A 27,256-nucleotide genomic window follows, 5' to 3' on the forward strand; every position below is an offset into this window, starting at 1 on the left:
CTCCCAGCCTCAAGTGATCCCACCAACCTTGGCCTCCCAAAGTGCTGGGATTACAGACGTGAGCCACCGCGCCCGGCCTACATTGTCTAGTCTACAAGCAGCAACAAGGACTCCTTTAAATGATTAAGTCACATTATATCATGCAGAACCCTCCACTGGGCCGGGATCTGAGTGACCCGGGCCCTACCCACCCCTGTGGCTGCCTTCCTGTCACTCCGTCCTCTCTGTGGTGCTCCTACAGGGCTCCTGGCTTGTTCCCACTGTAGGGCCTTTGCTCACGCTGTTCGGCTGGGACCTCGCTCCCTCGGCTCTCGGCCTGGCTGGCTCCCCAACTCCATCCAGGTCTCTGCTCAAATGTCCCCTCCTCAAAGGAGCCCTCTGTGGAAGGCAGCATCTAAGTTGTCCCCTGGGATCCCACACACTTGAATTCTTGCTTTCCCCCTGAGTGGGTGGCACCTAGTGACTTGCTTCTCACTAGGAGATTGTGGCAAAAACAATGGCATGTGGCTGTCACTATTGGCTTACAGAAAGAGGCTTCTGGCTGGCTGGCTGAGGGACACTCCAGCTGCCATGTTGTGACCTGCCCTACGGAGAGGTCCACGTGGCCAGGAACTGAGGGAGGCCCCCGGCCTCCAGCTGACACCACAGCCTCGGCCGACACCTCGACTACAGCCTGTGAGCGACCCTGAGACAGGGGACCCAGCTGAGCTGCACCCAGATCGCTGCTCCACAGAAAAAGCGAGACACTAAACGTCTGTTAAAGCTGCCAAATTTGGGAGCGTAATTTGTTACACAGCCATAGATAACACCCCCTCCACCGTCGCTTTCTGTCCCCTTACCCAGCTATATTTTTCTTTGCAGCACTAGTTGCCACACTGGTTTGTGGAAGGCGACTGGGTGACCGCCACGAGGCCAGTCCTGTGCATCTTACTGGTCTCAGCATGCCCAGCGCCCAGCCCGGTGCCTGGCCCCACGCAGGGGTTACTCACGGAATGAGTGAATGGGTGAAGAAATGCAGGGCCCTCAGAGGGACGAGGCCATGGCTCAGAAAAGCCAGACGTCGGGGGCTGAGGACAGGGGAGGCTGGCTTACCGCAGTCCCAGCTGCCCTAGGGGTCACTGCTGGCTCTAAGCAGAAACCGGGCACCCTGGTCTCCCACCTCTGCAGAACGATGCTGCCCCCACCCTGGGACCTTCCCCACCCTGGGACCTTGTTCCTGGTGGCCCAGGGCCCAGGCTTCAGGCTCTCATGGTCTCTGTGGGAGAGCTGGTCCCAGCCTCGTGCTTCTCCTGGGCCATAAGGTGTGGGCTGTCCTGCGTCCTCTGGACTGAAGGCCCATTTTTCTCCATTTGGTCAGGACGTTTGCTAAACCTCTCGTTTAGGGTGATCTAATTTTTATACCCTTGCCAGACTTCTCACAAAAATAATTTGATAAGAAAAGAATCCCATTCCAGCCCCATGTCCCAATTTTTGTTTGGAAAACGGTCCCTGTGCCCATAAAAAGGAAAGGACTGCTGAGTCCAGGCCCCTCCTGGCCCTGTCCCCAATGGGTCCCAGGCTGCACCAGGGGCTGGGAGGCTGGAGCACCTTCCAGCAAAAACACAGCCCCGGATGGAACCCAGAGCCCAGTCTGGGTCTGGCAAGGGCTGGCCCTGTGCCCACCTAAGTGAGCCATTTCCTCCCAGACAGGCAAGTTTCCTGCCCGGAGGGGACACGGAACACATTCCCAGGCGGGGGTGGGCTGGGTCCTGCATTGGGGGAGGGGCTTCCACGGGCATTTCCCCCACCGCAGCTACCACACCCTGGGATGAGAGGCCTGTCCTGGTGGTAGGTCCTTGGAGAGGGTTCAGAGGTTAGGTTTGAGCTGTCTGAGGGGTGGCCATGCCTGGGGGATGACCCGAAGCCACCCGGCCCAGCCTTGGGTCCAGCCCAACCCGTGTCCCAGCTGTGCTCCGGGTCAGGGCTGGAGAGTCCCAGGCCAGCCCCTGCCTGTTCCCAAGAGGCAGTCCTTAGGCAACCGTGGTGGACTTTGCTGAGAGGCAAGAACCCGTCAGAGCCTGGAAGTGCCTTCTCCAGGCCTCACCTCCTCCTGATGCCTGCCCTGTCTCCCCCCGACAGCCCCCTGACAGCCCCCACTCTCCAACCCCACGGAAGCCCATGGGCGGGGCAGCTCCTTTGCCCTGTGGGGCCTCTCCTGGGGAAGGGCCCTGAGCTGGGGCCCTCGGTCCCCATGGAACTCAATGCCCTGTGGGCTGGGCGCTGGGGCTAGCAGAACGTGGCTGTGCTGGAGCTCAGCTACCCTGGACAAAAGGTGGCCGGAACCACATCCCAGAGCCCTCCAGGAACAGACCTGCCATATTTCTCACACCCACCCATCGCTGTCAGCTTCCCTGGGCCCAAATCTTCCAACAAGAAGAGGGCAGCGGGGAGCACGCGAAGCAGCCTGAGCTCTGGGGGCCAGGCCACCTGGATTGAAATCCTGGCTTGGCCACTTACTACCTGTGTGCCCTTGAGCAAGTGACTTAACCTCTCTGAGCCTGTTTCTGAATCTGTAAAAGGAGTAACAGTACCTGCTTCTTGGGGCTGATTGTCTAAATGAAATCATAAAAGTATCCAGCACACGCATGGTAAGCACCAACACATGGTAGTAATTCTTCGGACAGGCTCAGAGAGGGCAGCGGCTTGTCCAGAGTCACACAGAGGGTAGGCAGAGGAGCTGCTACTCGACCCTTTGTGCTCCCTGAGCTGGGCCCTGCAGGGGATACAGGGCTGACAGCAGGCCTGAGATGGGAAGGACCCTCATGGTCTCTGGGGGCCGAAGACCACCCACACAGGCTTTCTTCAGCTCTTTTTCGGCCCAGGATGGGACAGGGCATGGCACCGTCCACCCAAGACTGCAAGTGGGTGCTGGACCATGTGTCTCCCCCCCCATACCCCTCCCCTCTCAGCCACCCGTCCCCACTCCACCCGAACTCCTTCCCCTGTCTGCAGGGAGCCCTGTCCCCCAGGGTACCCTGCCCAGGCCAGCCTGAGGCACATATGTCAGGACCCTGCCAGAAGAGCTGTGTGGCCTCAGAAAGGCCTCTGTCCCTCTCTGTGTGTCTGTGATTCTAAGCACAGGTTGAGAAAATCACCACCTTTATTGTTTACGGGGAGGGCAGGGGAGGCTGGTACAGAAGGTGCAACTGCCCCCAGCCCCCAACCCTGCCCAGGAAGGCCAGGCTGAGGGGCTGTGTCCGTTGCCCACCCTGAGAAAAAGAGGGATTAAGCCAGGGGCCCCGAGCTGCCCGTCTCTCCAAGGGCCCCATCGAAAAATCCTGCCCTCCCCGCAGGGGTCTCCAGTGCCCACCCCTGGGGCCAGCCCTGTCACTCAGCCTCCAGGCAGCGTCCTGGGGTCAAGGCCCCGCAGGTCGGCCCGTGTGGGCCTGAGACAGACTCCGAATCCTCCCTCAGGCAGGTCAGGACGAGGCCGGCTTCCGGGGCCGGGCGGGTGTGGAGGGCAGGGGCTGGCTTGGCTGTGGACACTGAAGGCCTCTGGGATGGAAAGTCCTGCGGGAAGGTGGGGAGGGAAGGATGGAGGGAGGACACCACCATTTGCCCCTTCCCCTGGGGCCTCAGGCTCCAGTGACCCGGGACCTTCCTCTCACTTGGGCTCTGGGGTGCAGGCTGGAGGGGTCATGGACGGGGGCGGGGAGCCTCTCAACCTCCCCGCTGCTAATGACCTGAAGGACAGCCCTGGCCTGGCTACACAGCGGGCTCCGGAGGGGATTCCAGCTCCCTCTGTCCCCACCCCAGGAGAGGTGGCCCCAGCTCTTCTTCAACGTGGCCTCTGCAGGCTCCCGGGGCTGTTTGGAACAGGGCTGCAGTGTCGGGGGTGCATGGGCTGGGGGTGCCCACCTGTATCTGGCAAAGGTCAAGCAGGGCTCGGGTGCCCACCAGACACCAGAGCTCGCCCAGGAGGGAGACGAGGATGCCCAGGAGGTCCAGCCAGCGGCCCACAGTCAGCAGCAGCAGGAACAGGCCGCCCATGCGTACCAGCACCGTCTGCACCTGGCCCTGCATGCCCGGGTGCTGCCGCTGCTCCTCTAGGGGACACGGGAGCCTGTCACCACCTGCCCCCCGCATCCTGGGTCTGGACCCCCCAGCTCCCAGACCCGCCCTCCCCAGAGCGAGCCTTCCCCTCCGCTGTGGGCCGCATCCCCATCCCCTCTCTGAGCGCTCACAGGGCGCCAGGCGCTCCTGCCTCCCAGGACTCTCCGCCCACCCCGCTAGCCTCCTGCTGGCCCAGGACAGAGCCCCGTCCTGCCTCCTTTCTTCCCACACATCTGTGTCTGAGCCATCAGTACTCCCTGTCCTGTGGACTCTTTCTGCAAGCACGTCCCCAGCCAAGCACCCCTGGCCACTCCCACAGCCCCACCTGGTCCCAGCCCCTTCGCCTTTCGCAGAAGCCTCCTCGCTGGTTCCCGGCTTCTGTTCTGGGCAATCCAGTGCCTGCTGACCAGCTAAGGTGGCCTTCATTCCTCTGCTTATAACCCTCCCGGGACTTCCCACTGCATTTAGAGTAAAATGCAAACCCTCACCTTGCCTTAGGAGACCCTGTCGGATCTGTGCCCATGCCCCAGCCTCCCCTGGGCTCTGGTCACTGCCCCCAGCCAGCCCGGCCTTCTTGTCATTCAGTGTGCTGGGCTCATGCCCACCTCAGGGCGTTTGCACTTGCTGTTCCCTCTGCCTGGACCACCTTGCCTCACCCTGTTGCTGCCATCCCATCCCCACCCTGTAGCCAGGTGGCTCCTCCTAGAGCCCAGTCTGACCAGGTTGCTCTCCCTCACTTGAAACCCTGCAATGGCCTCTCATTGGACTGCCCGGCCTGGCTGGCGAGGCCCTCCAGCAGGCCAGCCTCATCCCTTCCCTGTGCCCTCAGGGTGACAGCCACACTGGACTTTGTCAATTATTTGACACTGCCATGCCCTCTCCCAGCTCTGGGCATTGGCACGTGTGGTCCTCTGCCCCGGGGCCCCTTCCCCGCCTCTGCTCCCGCAGGAGCTCCTGCCTATCCTTCAAGGCCCAGCCCCAACGCCAGCTCCTGGGGACTCCCTCTGCCCCCTGCACCTTCTCTGAGCTGCACTCCATACGGTCTGTGCCCGGACCAGGCACCCTGAGGGGGCAGGGTAGGGTCTGATGGCTGTTGCCTCCCCAGAGCCTGCCCGGCAGTGGGCCACGAATGCCGACTGAATGGACTCAGCCCCCCGGGCCTCACCCTGCATGTAGATGACCAGCAGCGTGTAGCAGATGGTGAGCGGCGTCCAGAAGCGCACGGCCTCCGAGGTGCTCAGGAAGTCCTGGTTGATGAGGGCCACAGCCGCCAGGTCGCCCACGGCAAAGGCCACGGCCAGGGCATGGCCTAGAAGCCCGGGGAGGCCGTAGGCGTTTGCCAGCAGGCCCAGGCAGACCCCACAGTACTGCTGGCTGCTGTGCAGCTCGTAGAGGCGACAGACGTGGCGCTGGAGGCGCCAGGCCCCCCAGCCGAGCAGCGCGGCCAGCCCGAGGCTCAGCAGCAGGTTCAGCGTGCGGTGAGGGGCGCCCTCCTGCAGGAAGCTCAGGCCGCAGGCCAGCCCGCAGCCCAGCGAGTACTGGCACAGCAGGTAGAGCTGCAGCCGCTCCGTGGTGTCCCGGGAGCCCTGGGGGGCGGCAGCAGAGGAACAGCAATGGGGGCTGCTCCATGCATAGGAAGCTGGAGCCTGAGAGACCTTGGGGGTTGTTCCCAAAGTGGGCATGTTGGCTACAGGTTAAGCCCCGATGGGATCATTTCTCTTGCCTTAATTTCAATCATGTCATATTACTTGGGGCCCATCTGTTAGCTAAAGAGCCTGGAAAACCTGAGTTCAAAGTCTGACTACCCCTTGCTGGTTGACCATAGACAGGCCACCTACTCTCTCTGAGCCTCAGTTTCCCATCTGTGAAATGGGGACCACAACTTCTACCCGCTGTGGTTGTGAGGATTAAATGAGATGGTGCACACAAAGTACCTAGCACAGGGCCTGGCATTTGAGAAGCTCGAGACACAGGAGCCGTAGCCGTTATTTTCTGGGGACTGGAGTTGTATCCACTGTGAGCAGAGACTTTGCTTTGGCAATCAAAACTCAAGTGACTCACCCCCACCTTCCCTGTGGTCTCACCTTGCCCAGGGACAGCAGTGTGGACACAGCCCGGAGGGAGAACTCAAGTACCACGAGGGCAGCCACCCGGGCCCCCACGATGGTCAGGAACAGGGTCAGCCCTGCCAGGTGCACCATCTCCAGCGAGGTCCACTGGGCCTGCAGCCGCTCCTTCTGGGACCGCCGCTGCGGGTCACTGTGGCCACAGGGGGGGTGTGGACAGAGGTGTGGAGCCACCAGCCTCGGCCCCTGGCAGGTCCCTGTGTCCCCAGTCATATTCCCCTGCCATCCCTCCCCAAAGAGGCCAGAGTCACAGTGCAGGGCCCAGGGGCCTGGTGAGGGGCATGGAGTGGCATGGAGAGGTGGACACTCACTTGGCACAGCCCACGAAGAAGTAGACTTTCAGGAGGCTGTTCAGGACCAAGACTCCGAGGGCCCCAACAAGGCCTGAGGGGGTGGGAGGGAGGTGGCAGGTGCAGGAGGGAGTGTTAGGTGGTAGGGACAGAGGAAGTGATGGCCAAGGTGACAGGGCAGCAGGAGACCTGCCTGGGTGGGGTGCACCCTGCACTGCCGGGAGCTGGGAGGGTGGGGCTGAGTGGGAGGGGGAGGCGCTCACCTTGCAGGAGGGAGTCCAGGAGGCTGGAGCCCCACTCGAGGGAGGAGAGGCCGGGGAGCCAGGAGGGGAGGGACGGCAGGTGGAACATGGCAGCCCCGGAGGCGGCCTCGGCTAGGTCTGCACAGACAGATGATGTCACCAGGCAAAGGGCAAAGGTGTCAGTAGAAGGGGAGGAGGGGCCCGGAGGGGGAGGTCAAAGGCCAGACCAGGGGAGGGGAGGAGAGCCAGGGGCCGGACCTCTTCCACGCCCCAGGAAGGCAAGCCCAGCTCCGGGCACAGGGGTGTGGGGAGCCAGCTGCCTGGTGCCCCCACTGGGCAGCATGGGGTGAAGGGGGATGTATCTCTGGGGCTGGTCTCTGTCCCTGCTAAAGTCTGCGTCCACTTTTCTTACCCTCCCCGAGGCCCCAGGCTCCATCCATCCTGCCTCTGCCTTAGGTTTGGGTCCTGTCTTCTCTCAGCCTGAAGTGTGGGCTCCGCTCTCTCAGGCCCTGGTCAGGGGCTCTGTCCCCCACAGCCAGAGGTCAGGCCGTGTCCTGTCAGCCCCAGGTCAGGGGCTCTGTCCCCACAGCCAGAGGTCAGGCCGTGTCCTGTCAGCCCCAGGTCAGGGGCTCTGTGCCCCACAGCCAGAGGTCAGGCCGTGTCCTGTCAGCCCCAGGCCTGGGGCTCTGTCCCCCACAGCCAGAGGTCAGGCCGTGTCCTCTCAGCCCCAGGTCAGGGGCTCTGTCCCCTACAGCCAGAGGTCAGGCCATGTCCTCTCAGCCCCAGGTCAGGGGCTCTGTCCCCCACAGCCAGAGGTCAGGCCATGTCCTCTCAGCCCCAGGTCAGGGGTTCTGTCCCCCACAGCCAGAGGTCAGGCCATGTCCTCTCAGCCCCAGGTCAGGGGCTCTGTCCCCCACAGCCAGAGGTCAGGCCATGTCCTCTCAGCCCCAGGTCAGGGGTTCTGTCCCCCACAGCCAGAGGTCAGGCCATCTCCTCTCAGCCCCAGGTCAGGGGCTCTGTCCCCCACAGCCAGAGGTCAGGCCATCTCCTCTCAGCCCCAGGTCAGGGGCTCTGTCCCCACAGCCAGAGGTCAGGCCATGTCCTCTCAGCCCCAGGCCTGGGGCTCTGTCCCCCACAGCCAGAGGTCAGGCCATGTCCTCTCAGCCCCAGGTCAGGGGCTCTGTCCCCCACAGCCAGAGGTCAGGCCCCGCCAGCTCTTTGTGAGGTCTGGTTCCAGCTTCCCAAAGCCTAAGGTCTGGCTCTGGCCTGGTGTGGATTCTCCGGTGGCCTGAGGTTGGGACTCGCGAGCCCCCTCCTCCTCAGCCCGCCCTCCTGCTGTCCCTCCCCGTGTCCACTAGGTGGCGGGCCTCCCCGGGTCGGGCGGGGTGGGCTGGCCAGCGAGCCGCCTTCCCGTCCTTGCCAGCCAGCCAAGGCTGGGGGTCAGGCATGGGGTCTGAGGCTGGTGGCCGAGGGGAGTCGTTGAAGTAAACAAAATAGAAAACTTTATTGACTTGGAGTGTGCGGCGGGGGTGTGGCAGGGAAGGCAGGTGGGGCAGCTTGAGCCCGGCCAGTTCTGCCCCTTCCAGGGGGCTGGGGTCCCCTTGGCAGTGCGAAGGTCGAAGGTCGCTGTGGCGCTGCGAGGCTGCCACGGGGCCTGCCGCTCCCCCAGCCGCTGGCGGCACGTCACTTCCCTTCCCCGGCCTCGGTCTCCTCATCTGGACGACGGGCACCCCAGGGCTCCCTAAAGAACCATCTGGATCCGTGCAAATGCCCACAGTGCCAGGCCCCGGGCGGCCCTCAGCAAAAGCCCTGAGAGGAGCTGAATTTTGTCCCCCAAAATTTACACGTTGAAGCCCTGTCCCCCAGTACCTCAGGATGTGCTGGAGACGGGGTTTTTACAGAGATAAGTAAAATGAGGTCATGCGGATGGCCTCATGACCATAATAGTCCAGCATGACAGGTGTCCTTACAAGAAAGGAGATTAGGACACAGACACACGCAGAGGGACGGCCATGTGAGGACAAGGGAGAGAGGCCTCAGGAGGAAGCAGCCCGGCTGACATCTTGCTCTCAGGTTTCTGGCCTCCAGAATAGTGAGGACAGATTTCCATTGTTTAAGTCCCCCGGTCTGTGGCACTTTGTGATGGCAGCCTGAGCAAACGACATAGCTGACGACGCCACGGCCTCGTGCTGCCCCTGGTGTCCCCGTGGTACCACGATCCCACGGCCCGGCACAGCAGTGCCCTCAGCAAGGGCACAGGGCTGGGGTGGGCAGAGCTGAGTTCTAGTTCTGGCTCTGCCACTGCAAAGCTGTGTGGCTTTGGTCAAAGCCACGTCACCTCTCTCAGCCTCACCTTCCTTACGGTAAAAGAGGATTTACTGTCTCGTGCTGCCGTTTGAGGACTAAGCAAGCTGGCATGTGTAAGTACTCGGCTCGTGGCCGCAGCAGCTGTCATACCGAGGAATAAAGCTCTGGGATGCAATGGCCCAGTACAGGGAAGGAAGAGAACTTTCTGGAGAACAGAGTGGGTGGTAACTTGGAGTGGATGCTCTGGCCCTGGCTGGGCCATGGGCCATGGGGCCAGAGCTGTGCACATTCCCCGGGTCCTGTGGCGGGGCCTGGGCCCACGGCCCACTGTGGGGTGGCCAGCCCTGCCGGGGCAAGCGCCGGGCTGTGTCAGGACGTGGGGTGACGGCGCTGCCTAGGTGCGCTGGTGCTGGGCCCGCACGGCCAGTTTCCGCAGCTCGTCCCAGAAGAGCATGCTGAGGATGGTGTGGGGGCCCAGGCGCAGGTAGGCCAGGCCCAGACCCTTGTAGAGCGCCAGGGGGCCCTCCTGCCGCCAGATCTTCACCAGGCAGTCGGCGAGGCCCCCATACAGCTGGCCCTGGGGACAGACATGGGGTGGGAGTCACCACAAGGGCCGTGGGGCCCTGGCTGGCACAACCAAGTGTCTGTGTGCTCAAGGTTTCTGTGGGGACATGGGAAAAGGGACTCACCCCCAGCTGGGCAGATTACAAAAAGGTGACCCTCTGGTCTGTGACACTGGAAAAGGGAGCCTCTTCCTCCCGGCAGCCACAGCCCCACACCAGGGACTCAGCTTGGCTCACGGCACCCGGGCCGATTTCACCACCAACTCACCCTATGGGTGGTGCCTTTGGTTGGGCACAGCTGTGAGGCCACAGTGCCAGGAGAAGGCCGTGGGTCAGGACTGGATTCCAGTTCTGGTTCCTTTCACTTACCAGGTGGGTGACCTCAGGGAAGTCACTTGATCTGAGCCTCAGTTTCCTCATCAGGAAAATGAAGGTGGCATGGGGATGGAGTAAACTCCAGTGTGCTCAGCCCCTGCCTGGGACCAGGTGCTCAGCAAACAAGCCCAGCTCCTGTGTCTGCATGCGTGTCATGTGTCCGTGTGTCTCTGGCTGCTCGCGTGTGTGTTAGGGTGTGGTCCCAGCCGCCCACATCCTCCCGCCCCCGCCCCACGCACCCTGCCAGCTCCATCCACCGGCTGATTGTACAGTCGCGTGCTGGCCACGTCGAAGGGGGTCATGACGGCAACCACGGCTACGCTGCTGATCATGCCTCCAGCCAGGGCCACCAGCCAGCTGTCCTCTGGGAGCCACTGTGGGGAGGGCACAGGCTGCTGACCCTGCAACTGCCCTCTACCCACCAGCACTCGGGGGTGCGAGGGCTGGGGAGAGGGGAACAGACAAGCCCCTCCAGCCATGGCCCCCAGCCCACCATCCCCAGCTCCTTCACAACTTCGGAGATCCCTGCTGACGCCCACTCCTGCTGGGCCTGAGGGCGAGGGTCACGACCGAGGGCAGAGCCAGGGCCCCACCCATTGCCACCCCCTGGACCTCCCTGTGTGGCAGGAGGCATAGGTGTCCTCAGCCCCTCACCTGTCGCTCCTGAACCCAGGCCTTGGCTGAGGTGAAGGTGGCCAGCTGGGCCGCCGAGCCCACCATGACTCGGGGCACAGCCCCACCCACGCCCCGCCACAGCCCCGATGGGCCCTGCTGCTGCCAGATGGTCTCCAAGGCACCCAAGACGCTCTGCAGGGAGAGGGCACGAGGTCACTGGACAGCCCCTGCCCAGCCTGGGAGCCCACCCAGCCCACGCAGCCAGGGAACTCTGGGGAGTGACGGTCCTCACCTGGTGATGGTGCTGGTGCCCCACGGCCATCGCAGCCATCGTCTGGGCCTGCAGCTGCGTTTTCACCTGTGCGAGCAGAGGGGACAGACAGCTTGGGGACGGAGTCTGGGGGAAGCTGGACAGGGTGTGCAGCACACCCCCCCTACCCCTGTGCCCCTGAAACCCAGAGATCTGAGATCCCGCTCCGGAAGCTTAGAGGGCGTGCAGAGTAGGGTTGAGGGCGCAGCTTTGGAGTCGGCCTGCATCTCGTTGTGACTTGGAGCAAGTTACTTGATCTTCTCTGGGCCTCAGTTCTGTCACCCTTGAAAAGCTGTTCTGAGGATTGTGGGAGATGGTGACTGTCCAGCACCAGCGCAGGACGGCGAGCTCTGGCTCAACGGCCACTTTCATTCTTAGCTTACACAAGTCCGCACGGGAAGAAAAGTGACCCGGCTAGGATTTGAACCCCTGCACCTGCCACCCTTTGCCCCTCCCCTAGCTCAGGACCAGTGGGGCAGGGTCCCCAGGGGAGCAAGGATCAGGGAAGGGCCTGGTGCCCTGGGCAAGGGGCAGAGTCCAGACCTGGGCTGGGATGTTCTGGGGAGCAGCCCCACCCAGCAGCCCCACCCAGCGGCCCCACCCCACCAGCTCTACCAGCCCTGGAGCCTGCAGAGCCCCCTCGGGAGCCGAGTCACGGGGTGGCGGAGGTTGGAGACCAGGCACTCACCAGGTAAGCCGGGCTCCCCACGAAGGCTCCCAGCGCCCCAGCAACAGCGCCTGCGACCAGGGTGCCACCCGGCTGCTGGGTGAGGCCGGCCTGGCACGCCAGGCTGTAGCAGTAGAAGCGGACGCCGTTCATGAGGCCCTGGTACAGCAGGCCGGCGGCCAGCCCCTTCTGCAGGCCCCGCAGCCCGTCGGCTCGGGCCACGGCAGCAACAGAGCCCACAAAGCCCCGGTAGGGCCGTGGGTAGGTGCCCCGGGCCTGCAGCTCCCCCTGCAGCTGCAGCCGCGTCTTCACCACCTCCAGGGGATTGGTGAAGACACAGGCCAGGCAGCAGGCCGAGGCCCCCAGCACCAGGTCCACAGCTGGGGGCACCGTCTCCATGGCCTCTGTGCCAGGGGCTTGCTGAGGCCGGGTCAGGGGCAGGGCACGGGCCCTGGGCTGGTGGTGTTTAGGCTGCCTGTGTCCCCGCAGGGCCACAGGGCTGGAGCTCCAGGGTGCCTGAGGCCATGTCTAGAGGACAGCGGTCCCCGGTCAGACAGGCTGCCTGGAAGCCCCTGGTCTATCTCCGAGTCCACCTGCTCTGCTCAGCTGCCCGGGTCTGCTGTGCCTGGGACACGCCCCCACTGGCTCTGACCAATCCCAGCTGCCTCCGTCCCCATACCTCCCGCCTTGGGGCGGGCCTGGATCCTGGGATCTGGGGGAAAGGTCACTGGGGGCTGGAAGGAGAATGGGGGTGGGGAGAAGGTGCCAACCAGCCCGGGCACCTCCTTCTATCCTCCCTCTGGCCCTGGGCACAGGGCTGGTGCCCCTGCCCGGCTTCTGGCTTAGCCTGTCCTGCTCCGGCTCAGAGCCCTGGGCACAGGGCAAGTGTCTGGGAGGTCCCCAGGCTGGGGTGTAGGGGCAACTCAGCAACTGCCCACCCCCACCCCTGCCATAGCTGGTGTGACTCCCCCTTTTCAGGCCTCTCTTCCAGTCTGGCCCCACAGGCTATGGTCCCACTCTCCGCAGGAGCAGAGGTGGAGAAGGGCTGATCTGGAATCCCAGTGCTGCTATTATATGTGACCCTGAGCAAGTCACTCCTCCCTGGGCTCCAGTCTCCCTCATTGTAAAATGGGGCTATTGACATCCATTTCAGATTCTTTGGAAGACTGGAGATGTGCCAAGAGCGTGCCTAGCACAGGGCTTCACCCAATAAAAGGTGGCCCACATCCCCCGCTGCCTCTGGCTTCTGTCACCCATCCTGCCCCCTGACTTCAGGGTCCCTGGGTAGGTAGGAGATGGGAAATCAGGTGACCTCATATGGCTTTAGCACTCAGCAGGTAAGGACTTGCCCACCAGAAGGGGGAGCCCCTCCTGGCTGGGGCAGGTGGCTGTGCGGCTCCCTGCACGAGTGGCCAGAGCAGGAGAGCCAGCCTGGGCGGCAAACACCCTTTGTGTCTGGTCAGGAGGAACTCCTACCCCGGCCGGCTGTCAGATGCCTGTCTGCCCAGGCTGGGACCAGCACCACCCTGCCCACCTTGGCCTCTGCCCCATGACAACTTTCTCCAGCCAGGCCACCCTGAATCATGCAGGTCCCAGTCAAAACCAGAGGCAGAACCGCCCCCTGGAGCCACCTTTGCTGCCTCCACACCCACCTGCCTGCCCCAGCCCTTTCCACCCAGGTGTGAGGCCATTGGGGCAGCAGTGCTGAGTGGCTTGAGGGCTGTACCCTCTGGCTGGCCCCCAGAGGGGACAGCTCAGCAAGAGGCCGTGAGGACAGCCTGGACTCTCTTGGGTTTGTTCCGAGAGCAGCTGGCACTCCCCTGCAGGGCTGCGGAGGCTGGAGCACCCTGCCTGGGGCTGGGCAGGCCTCCAGCGGGCAGACAGGCCTGGGACTGGAGCTGGTGGCTGCCCCTCCCCTGGCCGCTGCATGAAACAGGAGGGAGGGCAAAGGTCAGGCCAAGGAACTCCCAGAGCCCCAGCGCCTGCTGAGCCTGCTGATGGTGAGCCCACAGAGGGAGGCAGATCTAGGTGGTTCCCAAGGCTGGCAAAGAGCAGACAAGCAACATTTGCAGAATGAGGAAGAAGGGCCTGCGGGTCCAAAGGGGTTGGAGACCTCCCTCCCCCTCCCCTGCTCACAGAGAGTCAGTGACAAGTCTTGGCAATATAACGTGTCTATTTTATTTTAAAAAACAAAACCCAAACCACCTGACCCCATCCTGAGGGCTCTTGACAAAGCTCTTGGGAAAGGCCTGGCTCCAGCCAAGCAGGGGACAGTCAGATGTCAGCCGGACACCAGGCTGGTGGGCTCTGCTCCTCTCCAAGCCCCTCCTCCCCACCTCTGCTCCTGGGTGCTGCGGCACTGTGGGCTGGGGGAGGGCCAGGGCAGGGCCTGGGCATGCAGGGCCTCCTGGCAGCCGGGAGGAACACCCGCCGGCCCGGCCCGGGCTGGAGAGACGGGCACCTGTGCGTGGGGATGGAGTTAGGAGGAAACATGCACAGGCACCTGGTGTTCCGGCACGGCCAGGAGAGTGTTCAAAAACGAACAGGGGTGGCTGGGCACTCAGGGACCCCAGGCAGCCCTGAGCCTCTGTCCTGGCCCTGACCCAGGAGAGGAAGAGGAACTCCCTTAGATCTAGATTCTTCTCGTCGCCATTCTGAAGAGATGGTGCACGCTGGGGCGGAGGCCCAGGGAGGAGGGCGAGTCTGCAGAGCCCACAGGGCTCGGACCCTCTGCCCCGGTGATCTCCAGTTGCTCCCTGCCAGGCAGGATGCCCAGGGGGGCTGGGTACCCATCTGGATCCCTGGGAGTGAAGAGACCCTGTCTTAAGCCACACTGGTGGTTCTGCCACCTGGGGCAAGAGTGTGCTGTAGCTCCCAGCAGCACGATGACATGGCCACCGTAGTGTGCCTGCTGGCACGTGTGCTCCCTTTCCCGCCCCACCGGGGGTGCCAACCAGCTCCGCCTCAGCACCAGGGGTCCCGGGAGGCTCGGCCGCGGCACAGGCTGTCGCTTCGCTGCCAGGCGCTGTGGATGAGGCTCAGGGCATCCTCAAATTTCTTCTTGTTGGAGGCTTCCTGGAGGGCCTTGTGGGGCAGGTCCACCTGTGATGGGGGGGATAAAAGCAATGTGTGAGGACCACCGGCCCCGCACTCCCAGGGGGCCGTCGGGGCTCCCGGGCACCAGCCCGGCTCTGCCTTGGCCCTGCCCTCACCAGCCCCTCCACGCCTCTCCCCGGGAACGAATTCCACAGGGGCTTGAGCTGATGACAGGTGGTGCTCCCTGAGCCCCTCCTCCCTGGGAGGGCCCCAGCTCCCAGGCTGGCCCAAGGCGGCCCCGTGTTCTGATCAGTTCTGCCCCCTCCCCGGAGAATCTGACCCCCCCACTGTCCTGCCCCAGGCATGGCCTGCGCTCGAAAACCCACTTTGCCCAGGGGCCTAACGAGCGCCCTCCCACACTGGAAGCTCGGAGGGCGAGGAGCATGTTCTGCCATTCTTGTCCCTCACCATCTGGGCACAGCTCTAGGCCCACCATAAGCACTTTATTCATGCTTTTTGACTGGAACTGAGATCAGGAATTTTTTGTTTCCTGGGTTCTATTTTTAGCTAGGAGTCAGGGCTTTGTGTCTGTCCCAGAGCTGCTGCTGACCCCGGGGCCAGGTCCTGGGAGCAGCCAGGGGGCTCCTTTCCCCAGGGGGTGGGTCCCACTCCACAGGGTCCCTGGCTGAGCTAGGTACCTGGTAGATGGTTTTCCACCCAGAATTCAGTGCAGACAGAAATCGGTCCAGTTCAGAAGTGCAGCTCAGGTAGATGACCCAGGGTGGGAGTTGCTGCTGGCTGTCCTGGGAGAACTCCTAGGGCGAGCCGGGCCCCCAGGTGAGCAGAGATTTCCTTCTGCAGGGCGGGCTGCCACCCCATCCCCTGCGCGCCCAGCTCACCAAGACACAGTACTCCTTGCCCGGCTCGGTGGAGACGGTGCTGATGTCGGACAGCTTGGCTGTGCCCAGGGAGCGGAAGAAGCTGGTCTGGCAATCCTCGTGGCAGGTGAAGATTCGGTCATCGGTGAGGACCAGGCAGCAGGGGATGCAGGGGCTGGGAGCCACCCCCTGGGGGATGACCTGAGGGCATCGGCAGGGGACAGGGGCAAGGCAGGCTGAGTCCTCCAGGGCTGGGCTGCACTAGAGCTCCCCACTCCTGGGCACACAATCAGCCTCTGCCCTCCCTCCAGGAGTCAGGCAGGCTCTGCCCTGTCAGGAGCATAGGTGGGGGCGGGGGTGACGGTGGGAGTGCTCCAGGCTGCAGGTGGCCCTGAGCTCCGGTGTCCATTCCTGGGCTGCCCCTGGAGGTCTGTCCTGGTCCTCACAGGTTGCTCTGTGACTGGTGTGGGTTTGGGGACGGGACCCTGGGGATCCTGGTGGGGTCGGGCAGGCGGGTGCGCAGTGGAGCAGGAGAAGCTCACCCCTTTGGACACGGCCTGGCAGAGGTGCTGCATCCAGTCGGCCATCTCGGCCTCACTCTCGGCACTCAGCTCTAGGCAGGGCCGGTCGGCGAGAATGACCTGGAAGGCGTGGGGCCGGTCCGTGGTGTTGGATCTCCGGCAGCCACCGCACTGCTCCCCCCTGGGCCAGAGGACGAGGGTGAAATGGGAGCGAGGAGGCAGGGGCGGTGGGTGGGAGCCCCCAGGGCTGGCGGACACAGGACCTGCTGCACAGTGCTGAGGCCTGGGGGTACAAGAAGGCTGGCAGAAGAGGTTTCCCCTTTCTAGGTAACACCCCTTATCTCTGAAATTGCCAAGATCCTTCTAGATACCCAAACATGGCCAGGGGAGGAGCAGCGATCAGTGACATTCTCAGCACTGGTGCCCATTCGTTCATTCATTCTTCCTCTTAAGGGCCCACTACTCTTTCCAAGGATGCAGGTGACCACCCCCTTCAGGCCAGGAGCTTCCCGGGAGGGGCCTGCCTCCCTCCTACATTGGTCCCATTCCAGGCAAGGAGCTCCTTGCTCCCTCCCTCCTCCCCTCCGGTGGGCTCCTCATGGCCTCGCACAGTGTGTCAGGCCCCAGGGCCCCAGGCAAGGCTGCTGGATGGGGGCTGGGGCAGAGGCTAAACTGACAAGAGGGACAGCTGTGGCAAACCAGGGAAAACAAGAGTTCTGGGTCCCAGGCTCAGCCGAGCCTTGGCCTTCAGGCAGCACCCCATCTCCTGGGACACTCACCCCATATTCACCGAGAGCAGAGGGATGACATCCGTGCGGTCGGGGTACTGGTAGAGGATCCCGTTGCTGCGGGCACAGCACAGCAGGAGTGAGGCCTGTCCCAGAACTGGGACCAGGCAGAGTCCAGATCCCAGGCCTCCCCTCCCCCACACGACCAGCGGCCACGAGCCCCAGAGGCAAAGGGGGCCAGGGGCCGCCATCCAAGGAGGGGGGTGAAGAAAGAGCTGGAGGGCCAGCAGGAAAGCGGTTCCTGCAGCAGAGCTGGGGCCCAGACCACGGTTCCTCAGCCGGACCCAGCCGAGTCTGCCTGCGGCACTGGGGGCCCCGAGAAGACTGGCTTTCCAAAGGAGCCCTAATAACCCAGGGTACGTCTGCTCCAAAGCCCTTGTGGAGAATGGAGGCGGAGGTGTCCTCTCTTCAAGGCCTCTCCCTCAGTGACCTGCTGGGGACCCAACCACCCAACCACCTCCAGGGCCTGCGCCCGAGCCATGGGGCTGCGGGGACTCCCACCTGAGCACCACGAAGCAAGTCTTCCAGTGTTCCTTGCCCAGGTAGGAGGTGCCCGCCTTGTAGTGCAGCATGCCTTCTTTGGTGATGGTGTTCTCGGGGGGAGAGCAGTGGCAGGGGACAGGGCCCAGGGACTCATCCAGGGGGTCCTCCCAGTGCACAAGCCCGTAGAAGTGCACAGTAACAGCGGATGCCTGGGGGTGGGGGCAGCGGACATAGCGGGTGAGGTCCCGGCCAGGCCAGGCAGGTGGCTCACCAATGGCCTGGCACCAGGAGTGGCCGTGGAGACAGCAACGGTGTTTTAACCTCAGGACACGGCAAGGAGGGAGGAGGGCAAGGAGGGAGGAGGACAGGACCCAGAGTAAGAGAGCCATTCCAGGTGGGGGACTGAGAAATGCTAATGACACCTATTTGCATCACTTAACCCTAATACCAAGGCTGACTGTCACACTAGTGTCTCAAGGACTGTGACCCATCTTTTTTTTCTCTCAGGGTTCTTACCTCACACTTAGATTCTTGGGCCACAAATTTGGCCAGTGCCAGCTTCTCCATAGTGGCATCCGTCAGGATACTGGGGTAGGGTGGTTCCCGACAGCCTTTGATCATGGCTGACTTCAAAGAAGCCAGAAAGAACCTGCGCAGGGAGTGGGGCTGCTGTCAGGGGCCTGGGAACAGGGCCTCCACCCGACAGGGCCTGGAGGGGTCACCGAAACCTGACGGAGGGGCCTGGCTGGAACCCGTGCTCAGAGCAGCAGGTAGGGCAGTGAGGAGGTGGGAGTCTAAGGTCATCAGACAGTGACTGGGAAAGGCCTGGCCATTCCCAATGGCTAAGGGCCTTGGATTTTGACAGTGAGGGAAGACGGACACGGTGATGGTCGGCAGGACTTGAACAGAGGGTCGTGGACAACGATGCAAGTGCTCCAGGGCACAGCACGGCCCAGCAGCATGGCTCTGTGCCTTCCTTCCTATCCGACAACTCATGCCAGCCCCTTCCCATCTTGAGGTCACCTGGGCTGACCACACAAGTCAGTCAGTCGGTGATGGTCCACCTGCCTGTCACTCTGACCAGACTACAGGTTTCCCTTCTGTGTCTCCCACGTCCTGCTCCCCACACCCAGGCCACGCCATACCAATGGCAGTCCTGCTAGCGGGGCGGGGACTGCCACTCACTCAGCCAGGGCCACGTCGGCTGTGTCCAGCAGAAACTGCTTCCTGCGGTTGGTGCACACCAGCTTCACTGTCTGCTGGTCGAGGCCGACCTGCCAGAAACCACACCCTGACATGCACACGGGGCTTGGCAGAGGAGGCAGTGTCGCCAGACTGAGTGCTGGCTGGGGAGGAGGGAGCACGCCCTGGGGTGGCCTGCACATAAAGCCCGGGAAGCCTGAGTCAGGCAGGACAGTCAGAAATCCGATGCAGGAAAAGGCAGCCTCGAGCTTGGTTCTTATCCCCAGCGTCACCCATAGAAGCCTCTGTGAGAACCCCAGGGGCAGGTCAGGGGACGTGCCTCACTCTGCATCTCTAAGGGGGGTGGCCCGAGAAGCCCTGTACCTACAGCAGGCACACCAACTGCGGACCCTGAACTCACCGACACATAGTCAAGTTCATTGTAAGAAACGGCCTCCTCCACCAGGTATGGCTTCTCTGTGGCCCCTGAGAGAGGAGATCCCAAGGCCTATTACCCCGCTGGCCTCTTTCCCTCCCCCTGCCCCATTTTCCAAGGCCTGGCCCCTCTCGGAGAGGACCCTTTGCCCTGCAGTCTGAAACCACGCAGCAGGAGAACAGCACGGGTGCTCGTGTCTCGGGGCCTGGGACTGCTGGCAACACCGTGCTTGGAGTGCCTTCTCATCACTACACGCCAGGCGGCTGAGAGGCGGGGTCGGGGGGCTGGGGACATGGGGAGGGCCAGTCTCATCCACAACCCGCTCTGCCTGGGGTGGCAGGCACCTTTCCGGAGCAGGTAGACACAGCAGTCCGTGAGCAGCACGTACAGCAGCTGCAGGTTGCCCTCCATGTGCCCGGTGCTCATCCGGATCATCTGAGGGGCCGAAGCAGACAGGTCAGCCCGCAGCGCCTGCCTGCCTGGCTGGACCGCCTCCCTCCGCACGGGTCGGTGGCCTGCCTGCCTTGCCCCGGCTGTCTCGGGCTCGGTCCCGAGTTCCTGGGACTTACTTTGAACAGCTGCTCTTCATTTTCTCGAAACACGTGGATCATCAGTAGGAGCAGGTGATTGTTGTCCACCCTGCAAGGGACCAAGCGTGGGGAGGGTGAGGCGTCGGCTCGGGCTGGGGGCACAGGCCTCACACCTGCAGAGCAGGTGGTGGTGCCTCCACCGCCCACCCGGAGCCAAAGTTAGGGAGGGCACATCACACCCCCTCTCGCCCAGGCCAGGTCTCCTGGGAGTTGTGCTTAGTTTCTTGGGAGGCCAGAGGCCCAGTGTCCCCTGCTTCAAGGACTGGGCAAATGTCAATCCAGCCGCACAGACAGCCTCGCTTACCTGAACTCTGACGAATGGATCATCTCAGAAGGGCTTCCCTGCCCCTCATCCACCCCAGAGTCCTCGGCGCTGCTCAGACAGGGGCTGGGCTGGTCTCGCTTGAGCCGGCAAAGAGCCTCCTGGGTCCCAGGCTCCAGCTCGGGCACAGGCCCCTCCCTGACCAGGGACAGCTGGGACTCTACCTCGTGGGCCTCCAGGTCCTGAGTCTCCCCCATGGTGTCCTCTAGGGGCCCAGGCGTCTGTCCCTCTCCTCCTCCTCCCTCTTCTTCTTGGCCAGTAGCCTCAGGGCTACTAGGAACATACAGCGGTTGGCCAAGCCCTGCAGGGTCATGGTTGCTGCCACCTGATGTAACAGTGCTTGGACTCTCGATGGTAAAGCGGTAGAAGTCCACTGGGGCTGAAAGCCCCTCACTAAAGTCGCAAAATGGCGGCCTCTCCGGGGTAGCCCCGGGAGAGCCGGTCCGAAAGGACTGGTCAGGGGGCTCAACGTGAGAACACCAGGTGCTGGGGTCCAGCTGCCCATTGAGCTGGTCAATGACCTTGCTCAGGGGCTGTCCCAGGCGCTCCATGGAAGTGTCCTTCATTTCAGGGATCAGCAAGCCCACGTGGCCGAGCTCAGAGCGCTCGCTGCTCTCAGCTGTGCGGCTCGGGCCCTCTCCCTCCTCCTGGGGGGAGGCAAGTGTGGTGTCTGGTGAGTCCCGCCCAAGGCCTGAGCTGCCGACGAGGCTGTCATCATCCCCCTGCTTGGCACACTTCTGCGGGCCAGAGGTTGGGTGAAGTGGACTTGCTTCCTCATCCAATCTGGTCTTCTTCTTCTTGCCTTTCTTCTTCTTGGTGACCCTGGGACAGTAATGATGGGGAGAGACTTAACATCTCAGTACCCCAGTCCTGAGGGACATCAGGCTGGGTCAAAGAGGTGATCCTCGGAGTGTGACCTCTGAAGGCACAGCCAGTGCTTCTGTGGTCCTGGGCAGTGCTGGGTGCGGGGTCCTGGGCCCCAGGACAGCCCCACTGCTGGCAGAGGCAGGGCAGGGGGCCATGGGAGGGAGGACAAGGGAGGCACAGGAAGCCCTGAGCAGGTCCTACAGGTTCCTCGTGATGGAACAAGCGAGCTAGCTCTAGGACACAAACACAGGCCGTGGCTGGTCAGACGAATGCCTTCCACTGAGCCCTCCCCTGTGTGCACAATGGATGCTGTGCTGACCCCCTTCTCGGCAGGTGTCACCAGGGATGATCACCCACGAAGGCACTCAAACTTTTCTGGGCTCAAACTCCTGGCCCTCCTCTTTGGTTTCCAAGTTGGCTGGGGTGGGCCTAGCTAAGTGATCCCAGGTCTGAACTGCGAACGCCGCCCTGCCTGGAACCAGCCAGTGGGGTGGTCTTCCTGGCTTCAGTCACCGGGGAGCAAGGCCCTGCCTCGGGCCCGCAAGCCTCCAGGAGGCCTGACACGCGCAGGGCTTTTCCTCATTCCCAGTGCAGAGCTTCAAGGGCAGCGGCTGGATCACCTCCTGAGCCAAAGAGGCTCTGGCCAACAGTCCCACTTGTCACTCACCTCCTTCTTCCCTTCTGTGTCCCTGCCAACGTGACAAAGATACTTTTCCTTCAATGAGCTGGGCTGAACTAGAATTGGTACGAATCTCAGAAATGGAGCATTAACTTCCAAGATCTTCCTTGGGAAGAAGCCCAGTCTGAAGGTGCTTTCTGGTCCTGGAGGGACTTGACAAAGGCCCTGGAAGCCTGGACAAGGCCACAGACACCAGCTGTGGCTACTGCCTGCACCAGGGCTCGGGCCTTGCAAGAGACTGGATGTTTGTGTCGTCCCCCCACTGCCCCGTCAAATTCCTTCTTTTTTTTTTTTTTTTTTTTTTTTTTGAGGCAGAATCTCACTCTGTCACCCTGGCTAGAGTGCAGTGGCATCACTATAGCTCACAGCAACTGCTAACTCCTGGGCTCAAGAGATCCTCCTGTCCCAGTTTCTGAGTAAGCTGGGACTATAGGCCCATACCATCATGCCTGGCTAATTTTTTCTATTTTTGGTGGAGATGGGGTCTCACTCTTGCTCAGGCTGGTCTTGAACTCCTGACCTCAAGCGATCTTCCCAGCTTGGCCTCCCAGAGTGCTAGGATTACAGGCGTGAGCCACTGGGCCCAGCCCAAACTCCTATGTTGAAATCCTAGCCTCAACATGGTATCAGGAGGTAGGGCCTTTGGGAGGTGATTAGGTCATGAGGGTGCCCTCGTGAATGGGATAAGTGCCCTTATGACAGGGACCCCAGAGAGCTCCCTCTGCTGTCCACCAGGTGGAGACACAGCGAGAGACAGACGTCTGTGAGTCCAGAAGAGAGCCCTCACCAGAACCTGACCGTGCTGGCACCTCGATCTTAGCCTTCCAGCCTCCCCGACTGAGAGACAGTATCAGCTGTTCAGAGTGGCAGTCCGTGGCCCTTTGTTACGGAGCCCGAGCTGACCAGCACAGGCCTGTTTCCGCTTGCCCAAAGATCTCCCTAAAGGCGGGCAGGGTTACTTGTTAGTCTCCAGGAAGATGTCCAGCTGCCCTCAGGGGGCATCTCAGCCTACGCTGGATTAAAAAATGGTGCCAGGAGTGGACAGGTGAGACCCCAGGACCCACCTCCTCTCTGGGGCCCTTCCCACTGACCTGATGACCTCGAGATCCGTGCAGGCATCTGGCAGGTCCAGGGCCCGGGACTCCTCCTTCTCCGGAGGGGTGGTGTGCACAGGGGTGGTATCGGAGGAGGAAATGACCTCTGCTTGCTCCTGGTTGAAGGGGTTGTGGCGCTGGGGGGGGCTGCGGGTGGAAGCCTTGCTGCTGGCCAGGTCTGAGGCGGTGGAGCGGGGGCCGCTGATGGTGTCCGTGAGATCTCCGTCTGGGAGGACAAGGAAGCAGGAGAGTCCGTCAGACACTGTCTGGGGCCCCGGGCCCCCAGAGCAAGTTCCTCCCAGGGAAACCTGGTCGGGGTGCGCTGTTTAGAGAGTAGAAGCCCCAACCTATCAGGACACGGGATTTGTGCTTCAGGAGCAGCTTGGAGGGACACCATCCCCACCACCGCGGGGACCTCGCCAGAGTGCACAACACTTTGGCCGGTCTGTGTTAAGGGCCCCCAGGTTAAGCGGCCTCCAGGCTCAAGGGATGGTGACCTCCGTGTGGCAGGGAGCCACAAAGAGGAGACAGTCGCACACCTCTGGGGTTAACCTCAGAGCCTCCTGTCAGGACCCTCCAGGGGCACCCCGCAGCTCCCCAAGCCCCACGCCCCACGCGCAGGGCTGAAGGTGCCGACTCCCTGAAGGGCCCCTGCAGAGGCAGACGAAGTGGAACAGGAAGGAAGAGAGAGGAGCGGGGGAGAGAAAGTGAGCGGTGCAGACTAGGGCAGGCTGAGAGGACAGGAGGAGCCCGAGGGGTGAGGACCACAGGCAGGGCAGAAGGAAGGGCACAGAGTAGAGAGGAGATGACAGAGCAGGGCAACAAGAACGAGGGGTGAGGGGGCAAAGACAGGTGTGGCCAGTGGCTGTCCCCACAGAGGCTGCTCTCCCAGCATCCCCCCAGCCATGTAAGGCTGGAGCTGAGAACTCTCTGGCTGACTGGTCCTGAGCCACACCCTCCCCACAGCGCCACCTGGGGAGAAGGTGAGGGCACTGCTGCCCCTCCAGAGAAAAACTGGTTTAATGCCCACTCCCGCCCACCCATCCATCCCAGGCTACAGTCGGGCAGGGAGGGGAGGGAGCACTGGCATGGGAGCACACAGGCCATTCATCCAGTGGCAGGCGGGAGCTGCCCAAGCAGAGAACTAGGGCCAGATGGTGACACCTCCTGGTGAGGGTTAATGGCAAGGGACACAGGCTGGTCATGCTCCACTTGCTGGCCTATGACCATCTTGCTGGTCATTATCTGCCCAGAGGAGAGGAGGCAAACATGCACCCCACAGCCCGCCGGGAGGGCCCAACCTGCTGGCAACGTCTCAGTGGATCTTGGAAACTGCGGGCAGCTGTCTGCTGGCGCAGCACATCGTCTGTGTTGTTAAAAAGCACTCTGTCTTTTAAGGTAAGGGCAAAGACGGGGCCAAAGCTATCACCAGCTCTGCCAGAAAAACACTAGCAACACCTGAGACCTGGGGCCCCCGAGCCTGAGTTCTCAGATGCAGAAAACCATGTCCTTCAGCCCGAACAGGGCTCCCACCAAGCCCACGTGTTCTTGTTCCAGCCCCCGTGATGCTCTGCACACAGGCAGCTGCTCCCAGAGGAGTCCCAAGAGGTGAGTGAGCAGACCCTGGATGTGGTGGGTGTCAAGGCTCGGATACCCACCAGTCCTGTAAATAAGCCAAAGACCATGGAAAGGCCACCCCAAATCCCGGCCCCAGAGCCCAGAGTTTGGAGTTGTCCCAAGTCCTGCTTTCCTCCAGGTCCAAGGAGAAGACAGAGCCTCCCCAGGTGAGCTACCAGAGCGTGCTCAGGGATTCTTTAGTGCTCAAGGAACTTAGGAAAGCAGGACGTCACTGCTGGGGCAAATCTCACCCTGCCCCGGGGCCCAGCCTGGCCTGCAAGCAGTGCAACTGGGCTGTTAGTTCTCAGGCCCTGGGGAGCTCTGGACGGCTGCAGAGGAACGCCAGGCCCTGCTTGACGAGTGACTGCAACAGGCATGTCAGGAGGGGGTTAGTTGTTAGAATCAGAGGGGCACACAACCACTGCCCAGCACGTGTACTGCAAGAGGAGAGGCTGAGAGGAAAATGATGTTAGGATGGAATTCTGGATTTCAGGCTAATTAACATGGGCCTTTTCAACACTACTCTCTTGGCCAAGTGACATAATTTATTTTTCCCAATGCCGTATCTTACTTCCCACAAAGTGAAACTATTTCATAGTCCTGTTACATGGGAAAAAATCACCATCATCCATTCCTCAGAGATTGTGTCTCTAATAACACAGGGAGAGCCCCGCTCCTCATCCTCTGGGTGAGGCAGCTCTCACCTCCCCGTGCAGGCACCCCCACCCCAGCTGGAAGTGGCCCACAGGGCAGGAGGCTCTTTACTAAGGGGATCTGGTGTGGCCTCAGATTCAGGGGAAGCAGCCACCTTATCAGTCACCTTTTCGTAATCACAGCAGCCTGGGGAATAGCTTTATGAATTTATGCAAGCCCAGAAGCAGGTTTCAGGCAGAAAAATGCCCAAGCACTGCTGCCTGGTAGCCAGGGTGGGAGGGCTGACAGATTTTATTCTATCTGCCTTAAAACTTCAAAGAGATTCTCCCCACAGGAAGTTTCAGCTGTGCCTGGGCAATTCACTCACTTGGACCTCATTATCTTTCCAAAACACCCACGAGGAAGCCATTAGGAGTGGGCTGAAAGAATCCAGCTCTCTGTCTCTCTCCCTGATGCACGTCTGACCGAAAGGAGCTCACGATCCACAAGTTTAAAGGCATCGTTTTCCAGAACAAATCTCGGCTCACTGGCTCAGGCCCCTAGTGCCCCACAGGTTAGCAGCTCCCTAGACACCTCATAGGCATCAACTGGCAGCAGAATCAGGAAGGGGGATCCAGTGTCCCCCAAAACACAGTCACTTAGTGACTCCAAAAGGCTACTGCACGAAGGCCAGAGTCCTGCACTGGGAGAAGGGATTCACCTAGGGCTAAAGGTCAAGTTCTTCTACTGCAGAATTCCATCTATTAGAACACCAAACTTGGCTTTATTATGATCATGGACGTTATTATAAATAATAAGGAGCTGATTTTGATACATGCAGCAAGCTTGGCATGGAGACATTGCAAAACAGGAAAAGAGGATAACAGCGGACTCTGTCCCACCTTCCCAGTCTGTGCTGGGTACAGACGGCACTGCTGGAAACACATCTCCAAAATCATAATCTACAAAAACGAGGGACAAAACTGAAGATTAGAAACACAGGCAGTGGAAGGACAGGGAGGGTGGGGGAAACGGGGTGGGAGACATGGGGAGGAAACAGGAGAGGAAAAACTTAAACTTTCTACATTGTATCTAATGACCTCAGGGGAACATACTGGGGCCCTGGCTGCTGCTTAGCTTGGGCACTGCTCTGACCAGCTCTGGTGGTGATCCCCGTCCAAACCTAGAAGCTGGGGCTAGCACAGAGAGACCTGGACACCCTTGTACCTAACCTTGTTTTCTACCCCTTGCCTTCCTTCCCTCTGCACCCCAGCAGAGCAGCAAGGACCTGCTCGAGCAGCTCGAGCTGTGCCATCTCCAAATTGCTGAGGTTTGGTGGGCCCAAGGGGACACTTCCATCCACGGCTGCTCCGGCTGCTCCTGCCAGGCCCACCCCTCCGACTTCTCCCAGGCAGCCCACGGGCCCCACCGGGGAGACTGGGCCACCATCTGCTTGCACACTGAGCAATGCAGGGCTTGCTAACAGCAAGTCTGAAAGTGACCTCCCTTCCCTGGGACGTACAACCCGTGACACAGCAGAAATAAATAAAGAGGAAGGGCCGAGTGCGGTGGCTCACGCCTGTAATCCTACTACTTTGGGAGGCCGAGGTGGGCGGATGGTTTGAGCTCAGGAGTTCAAGACCAGCCTGAGCAAGAGCCAGACCCCGTCTCTACTAAAAATAGAAAGAAATTAGCTGGACAACTAAAAATATATAGAAAAAATTAGCCAGACATGGTGGTGCATGCCTGTAGTCCCAGCTACTCGGGAGGCTGAGGCAGAAGGATTGCTTAAGCCCAGGAGTTTGAGGTTGCTGTGAGCTAGGCTGACGCCACAGCACTCACTCTAGCCCGGGCAACAGAGTGAGACTCTGTCTCAAAAAAAAAAAAAAAAGAAAGAGGAAGGTCAAGGTCTCATTGCTGAGATAACTCTAGGGAGCTCCAGGGGCTGAACTTGTGCTTGGATCCCCTTCCCGCGGGCGGGGTGGGGTGAATGAAGAGACCTGGTTTCCCACAGGGGACAAAGCTGGGGCAATGGTCAGTTTTACCAACGAATACCAAGGCCTAAGATTTGAAAGAAACCAGGCTGTTCCAATAAGTTGTCGGACCAAGACAACAAAATGACCTACAGACTTCTCAGTCTCTGATGCAACGGGTGAGACCATCCTGAACACACCAGTGAGTGCAGGAGGGACTTGGAGAATCGGACGGACACGCGGGACACTGTGGCAGGTTCCCCCTAGGCTTTTGACCTGCCCAGCTCTCTCTTCTCCTTCTAGGAGTTGCTCAGCCTCTTTCTGCCTAGAATCTGGGGTGGGACAACCTCTCCAAAGCAGGCAACACTCACCCCTGTGACAGTCAGGCATGAGTTCCCGGGTCACACTGCTCAGAACACTGCCCCAGGGCATGTGACTAGAGCCTTCTGGAAAAGGGTCTAACATTCATAAAAATCTCATTTTGGTTTTTTGTGCCCAGAATCCATACTTTAGCCACCAGAGGGACTCTGAGGAAATGAAGATCTGGGAAATGGCCGGCCCTGAGTAACT

At 61.3% G+C, this 27,256-nt stretch overlaps 3 protein-coding genes and 1 long non-coding RNA gene across 7 annotated transcripts in view; 1 reads left to right on the top strand and 3 right to left on the bottom strand.

Moving 5' to 3' along the window:
- Positions 1-3,121: 3,121 nt before the first annotated feature.
- Positions 3,122-6,897, bottom strand: TMEM82 (transmembrane protein 82). The gene is made up of 6 exons (XM_045548643.1): positions 6,772-6,897; positions 6,530-6,602; positions 6,177-6,351; positions 5,258-5,678; positions 3,898-4,085; positions 3,122-3,549 (listed from the first exon to the last, which is right to left on the bottom strand). The coding sequence occupies exons 1-6, from the start codon at positions 6,857-6,859 to the stop codon at positions 3,367-3,369; spliced, it is 1,128 nt and encodes a 375-aa protein (XP_045404599.1). The 5' UTR covers positions 6,860-6,897; the 3' UTR covers positions 3,122-3,366.
- A 1,338-nt stretch (positions 6,898-8,235) lies between these two features.
- Positions 8,236-12,288, bottom strand: SLC25A34 (solute carrier family 25 member 34). The gene is made up of 5 exons (XM_045548648.1): positions 11,609-12,288; positions 10,903-10,968; positions 10,650-10,802; positions 10,235-10,369; positions 8,236-9,634 (listed from the first exon to the last, which is right to left on the bottom strand). The coding sequence occupies exons 1-5, from the start codon at positions 11,984-11,986 to the stop codon at positions 9,452-9,454; spliced, it is 915 nt and encodes a 304-aa protein (XP_045404604.1). The 5' UTR covers positions 11,987-12,288; the 3' UTR covers positions 8,236-9,451.
- Positions 12,289-13,742: 1,454 nt separating this feature from the next.
- Positions 13,743-27,256, bottom strand: part of PLEKHM2 (pleckstrin homology and RUN domain containing M2) — a 37,544-nt gene continuing 24,030 nt past the window's right edge. The window contains exons 7-21 of one of the 4 annotated variants that reach the window (XM_045548644.1): positions 25,616-25,675; positions 22,461-22,689; positions 19,806-20,645; positions 19,481-19,550; positions 19,256-19,346; positions 18,897-18,961; positions 18,479-18,567; positions 17,810-17,942; positions 17,312-17,502; positions 16,802-16,867; positions 16,044-16,203; positions 15,523-15,702; positions 15,322-15,438; positions 14,542-14,689; positions 13,743-14,388 (exon numbers count right to left, since the gene is read on the bottom strand). In XM_045548644.1, coding sequence (XP_045404600.1) covers positions 14,552-14,689; positions 15,322-15,438; positions 15,523-15,702; positions 16,044-16,203; positions 16,802-16,867; positions 17,312-17,502; positions 17,810-17,942; positions 18,479-18,567; positions 18,897-18,961; positions 19,256-19,346; positions 19,481-19,550; positions 19,806-20,645; positions 22,461-22,689; positions 25,616-25,675 — 2,429 coding nt within the window. In that variant the 3' untranslated portion in view covers positions 13,743-14,388; positions 14,542-14,551. Of the gene's footprint in view, positions 14,690-15,321; positions 15,439-15,522; positions 15,703-16,043; positions 16,204-16,801; positions 16,868-17,311; positions 17,503-17,809; positions 17,943-18,478; positions 18,568-18,896; positions 18,962-19,255; positions 19,347-19,480; positions 19,551-19,805; positions 20,646-22,460; positions 22,690-25,615; positions 25,676-27,256 lie in introns of those variants that run through there. The other 3 variants (XM_045548645.1, XM_045548646.1, XR_006734257.1) reach the window with 3 other exon arrangements.
- Positions 22,108-26,270, top strand: LOC123635954. The gene is made up of 5 exons (XR_006734258.1): positions 22,108-22,414; positions 23,717-23,861; positions 24,021-24,071; positions 25,069-25,287; positions 25,990-26,270. It is a non-coding gene; the product is annotated as an uncharacterized LOC123635954 (long non-coding RNA).

This window comes from Lemur catta, chromosome 3, assembly GCF_020740605.2.
Source record: "Lemur catta isolate mLemCat1 chromosome 3, mLemCat1.pri, whole genome shotgun sequence".
Taxonomy (NCBI): Eukaryota; Metazoa; Chordata; class Mammalia; order Primates; family Lemuridae; genus Lemur; species Lemur catta.

What these genes read in the sequence shown, in the direction of transcription:
- TMEM82 (XM_045548643.1), bottom strand. Translation starts at nt 6,859, where the DNA reads ATGTTCCACCTGCCGTCCCTCCCCTCCTGGCTCCCCGGCCTCTCCTCC. An exon ending in CCTGGACTCCCTCCTGCAAG is followed by an intron (nt 6,603 to 6,771) that starts GTGAGCGCCTCC and finishes CCACCCCCTCAG; the next exon opens with GCCTTGTTGGGGCCCTCGGA. An exon ending in TTGACCTTTGCCAGATACAG is followed by an intron (nt 3,550 to 3,897) that starts GTGGGCACCCCC and finishes ACCTTCCCGCAG; the next exon opens with GACTTTCCATCCCAGAGGCC.
- SLC25A34 (XM_045548648.1), bottom strand. Translation starts at nt 11,986, where the DNA reads ATGGAGACGGTGCCCCCAGCTGTGGACCTGGTGCTGGGGGCCTCGGCC. An exon ending in GGCACCAGCACCATCACCAG is followed by an intron (nt 10,803 to 10,902) that starts GTGAGGACCGTC and finishes CTCTCCCTGCAG; the next exon opens with AGCGTCTTGGGTGCCTTGGA. An exon ending in CCTGGGTTCAGGAGCGACAG is followed by an intron (nt 10,370 to 10,649) that starts GTGAGGGGCTGA and finishes CCCTCCCCACAG; the next exon opens with TGGCTCCCAGAGGACAGCTG.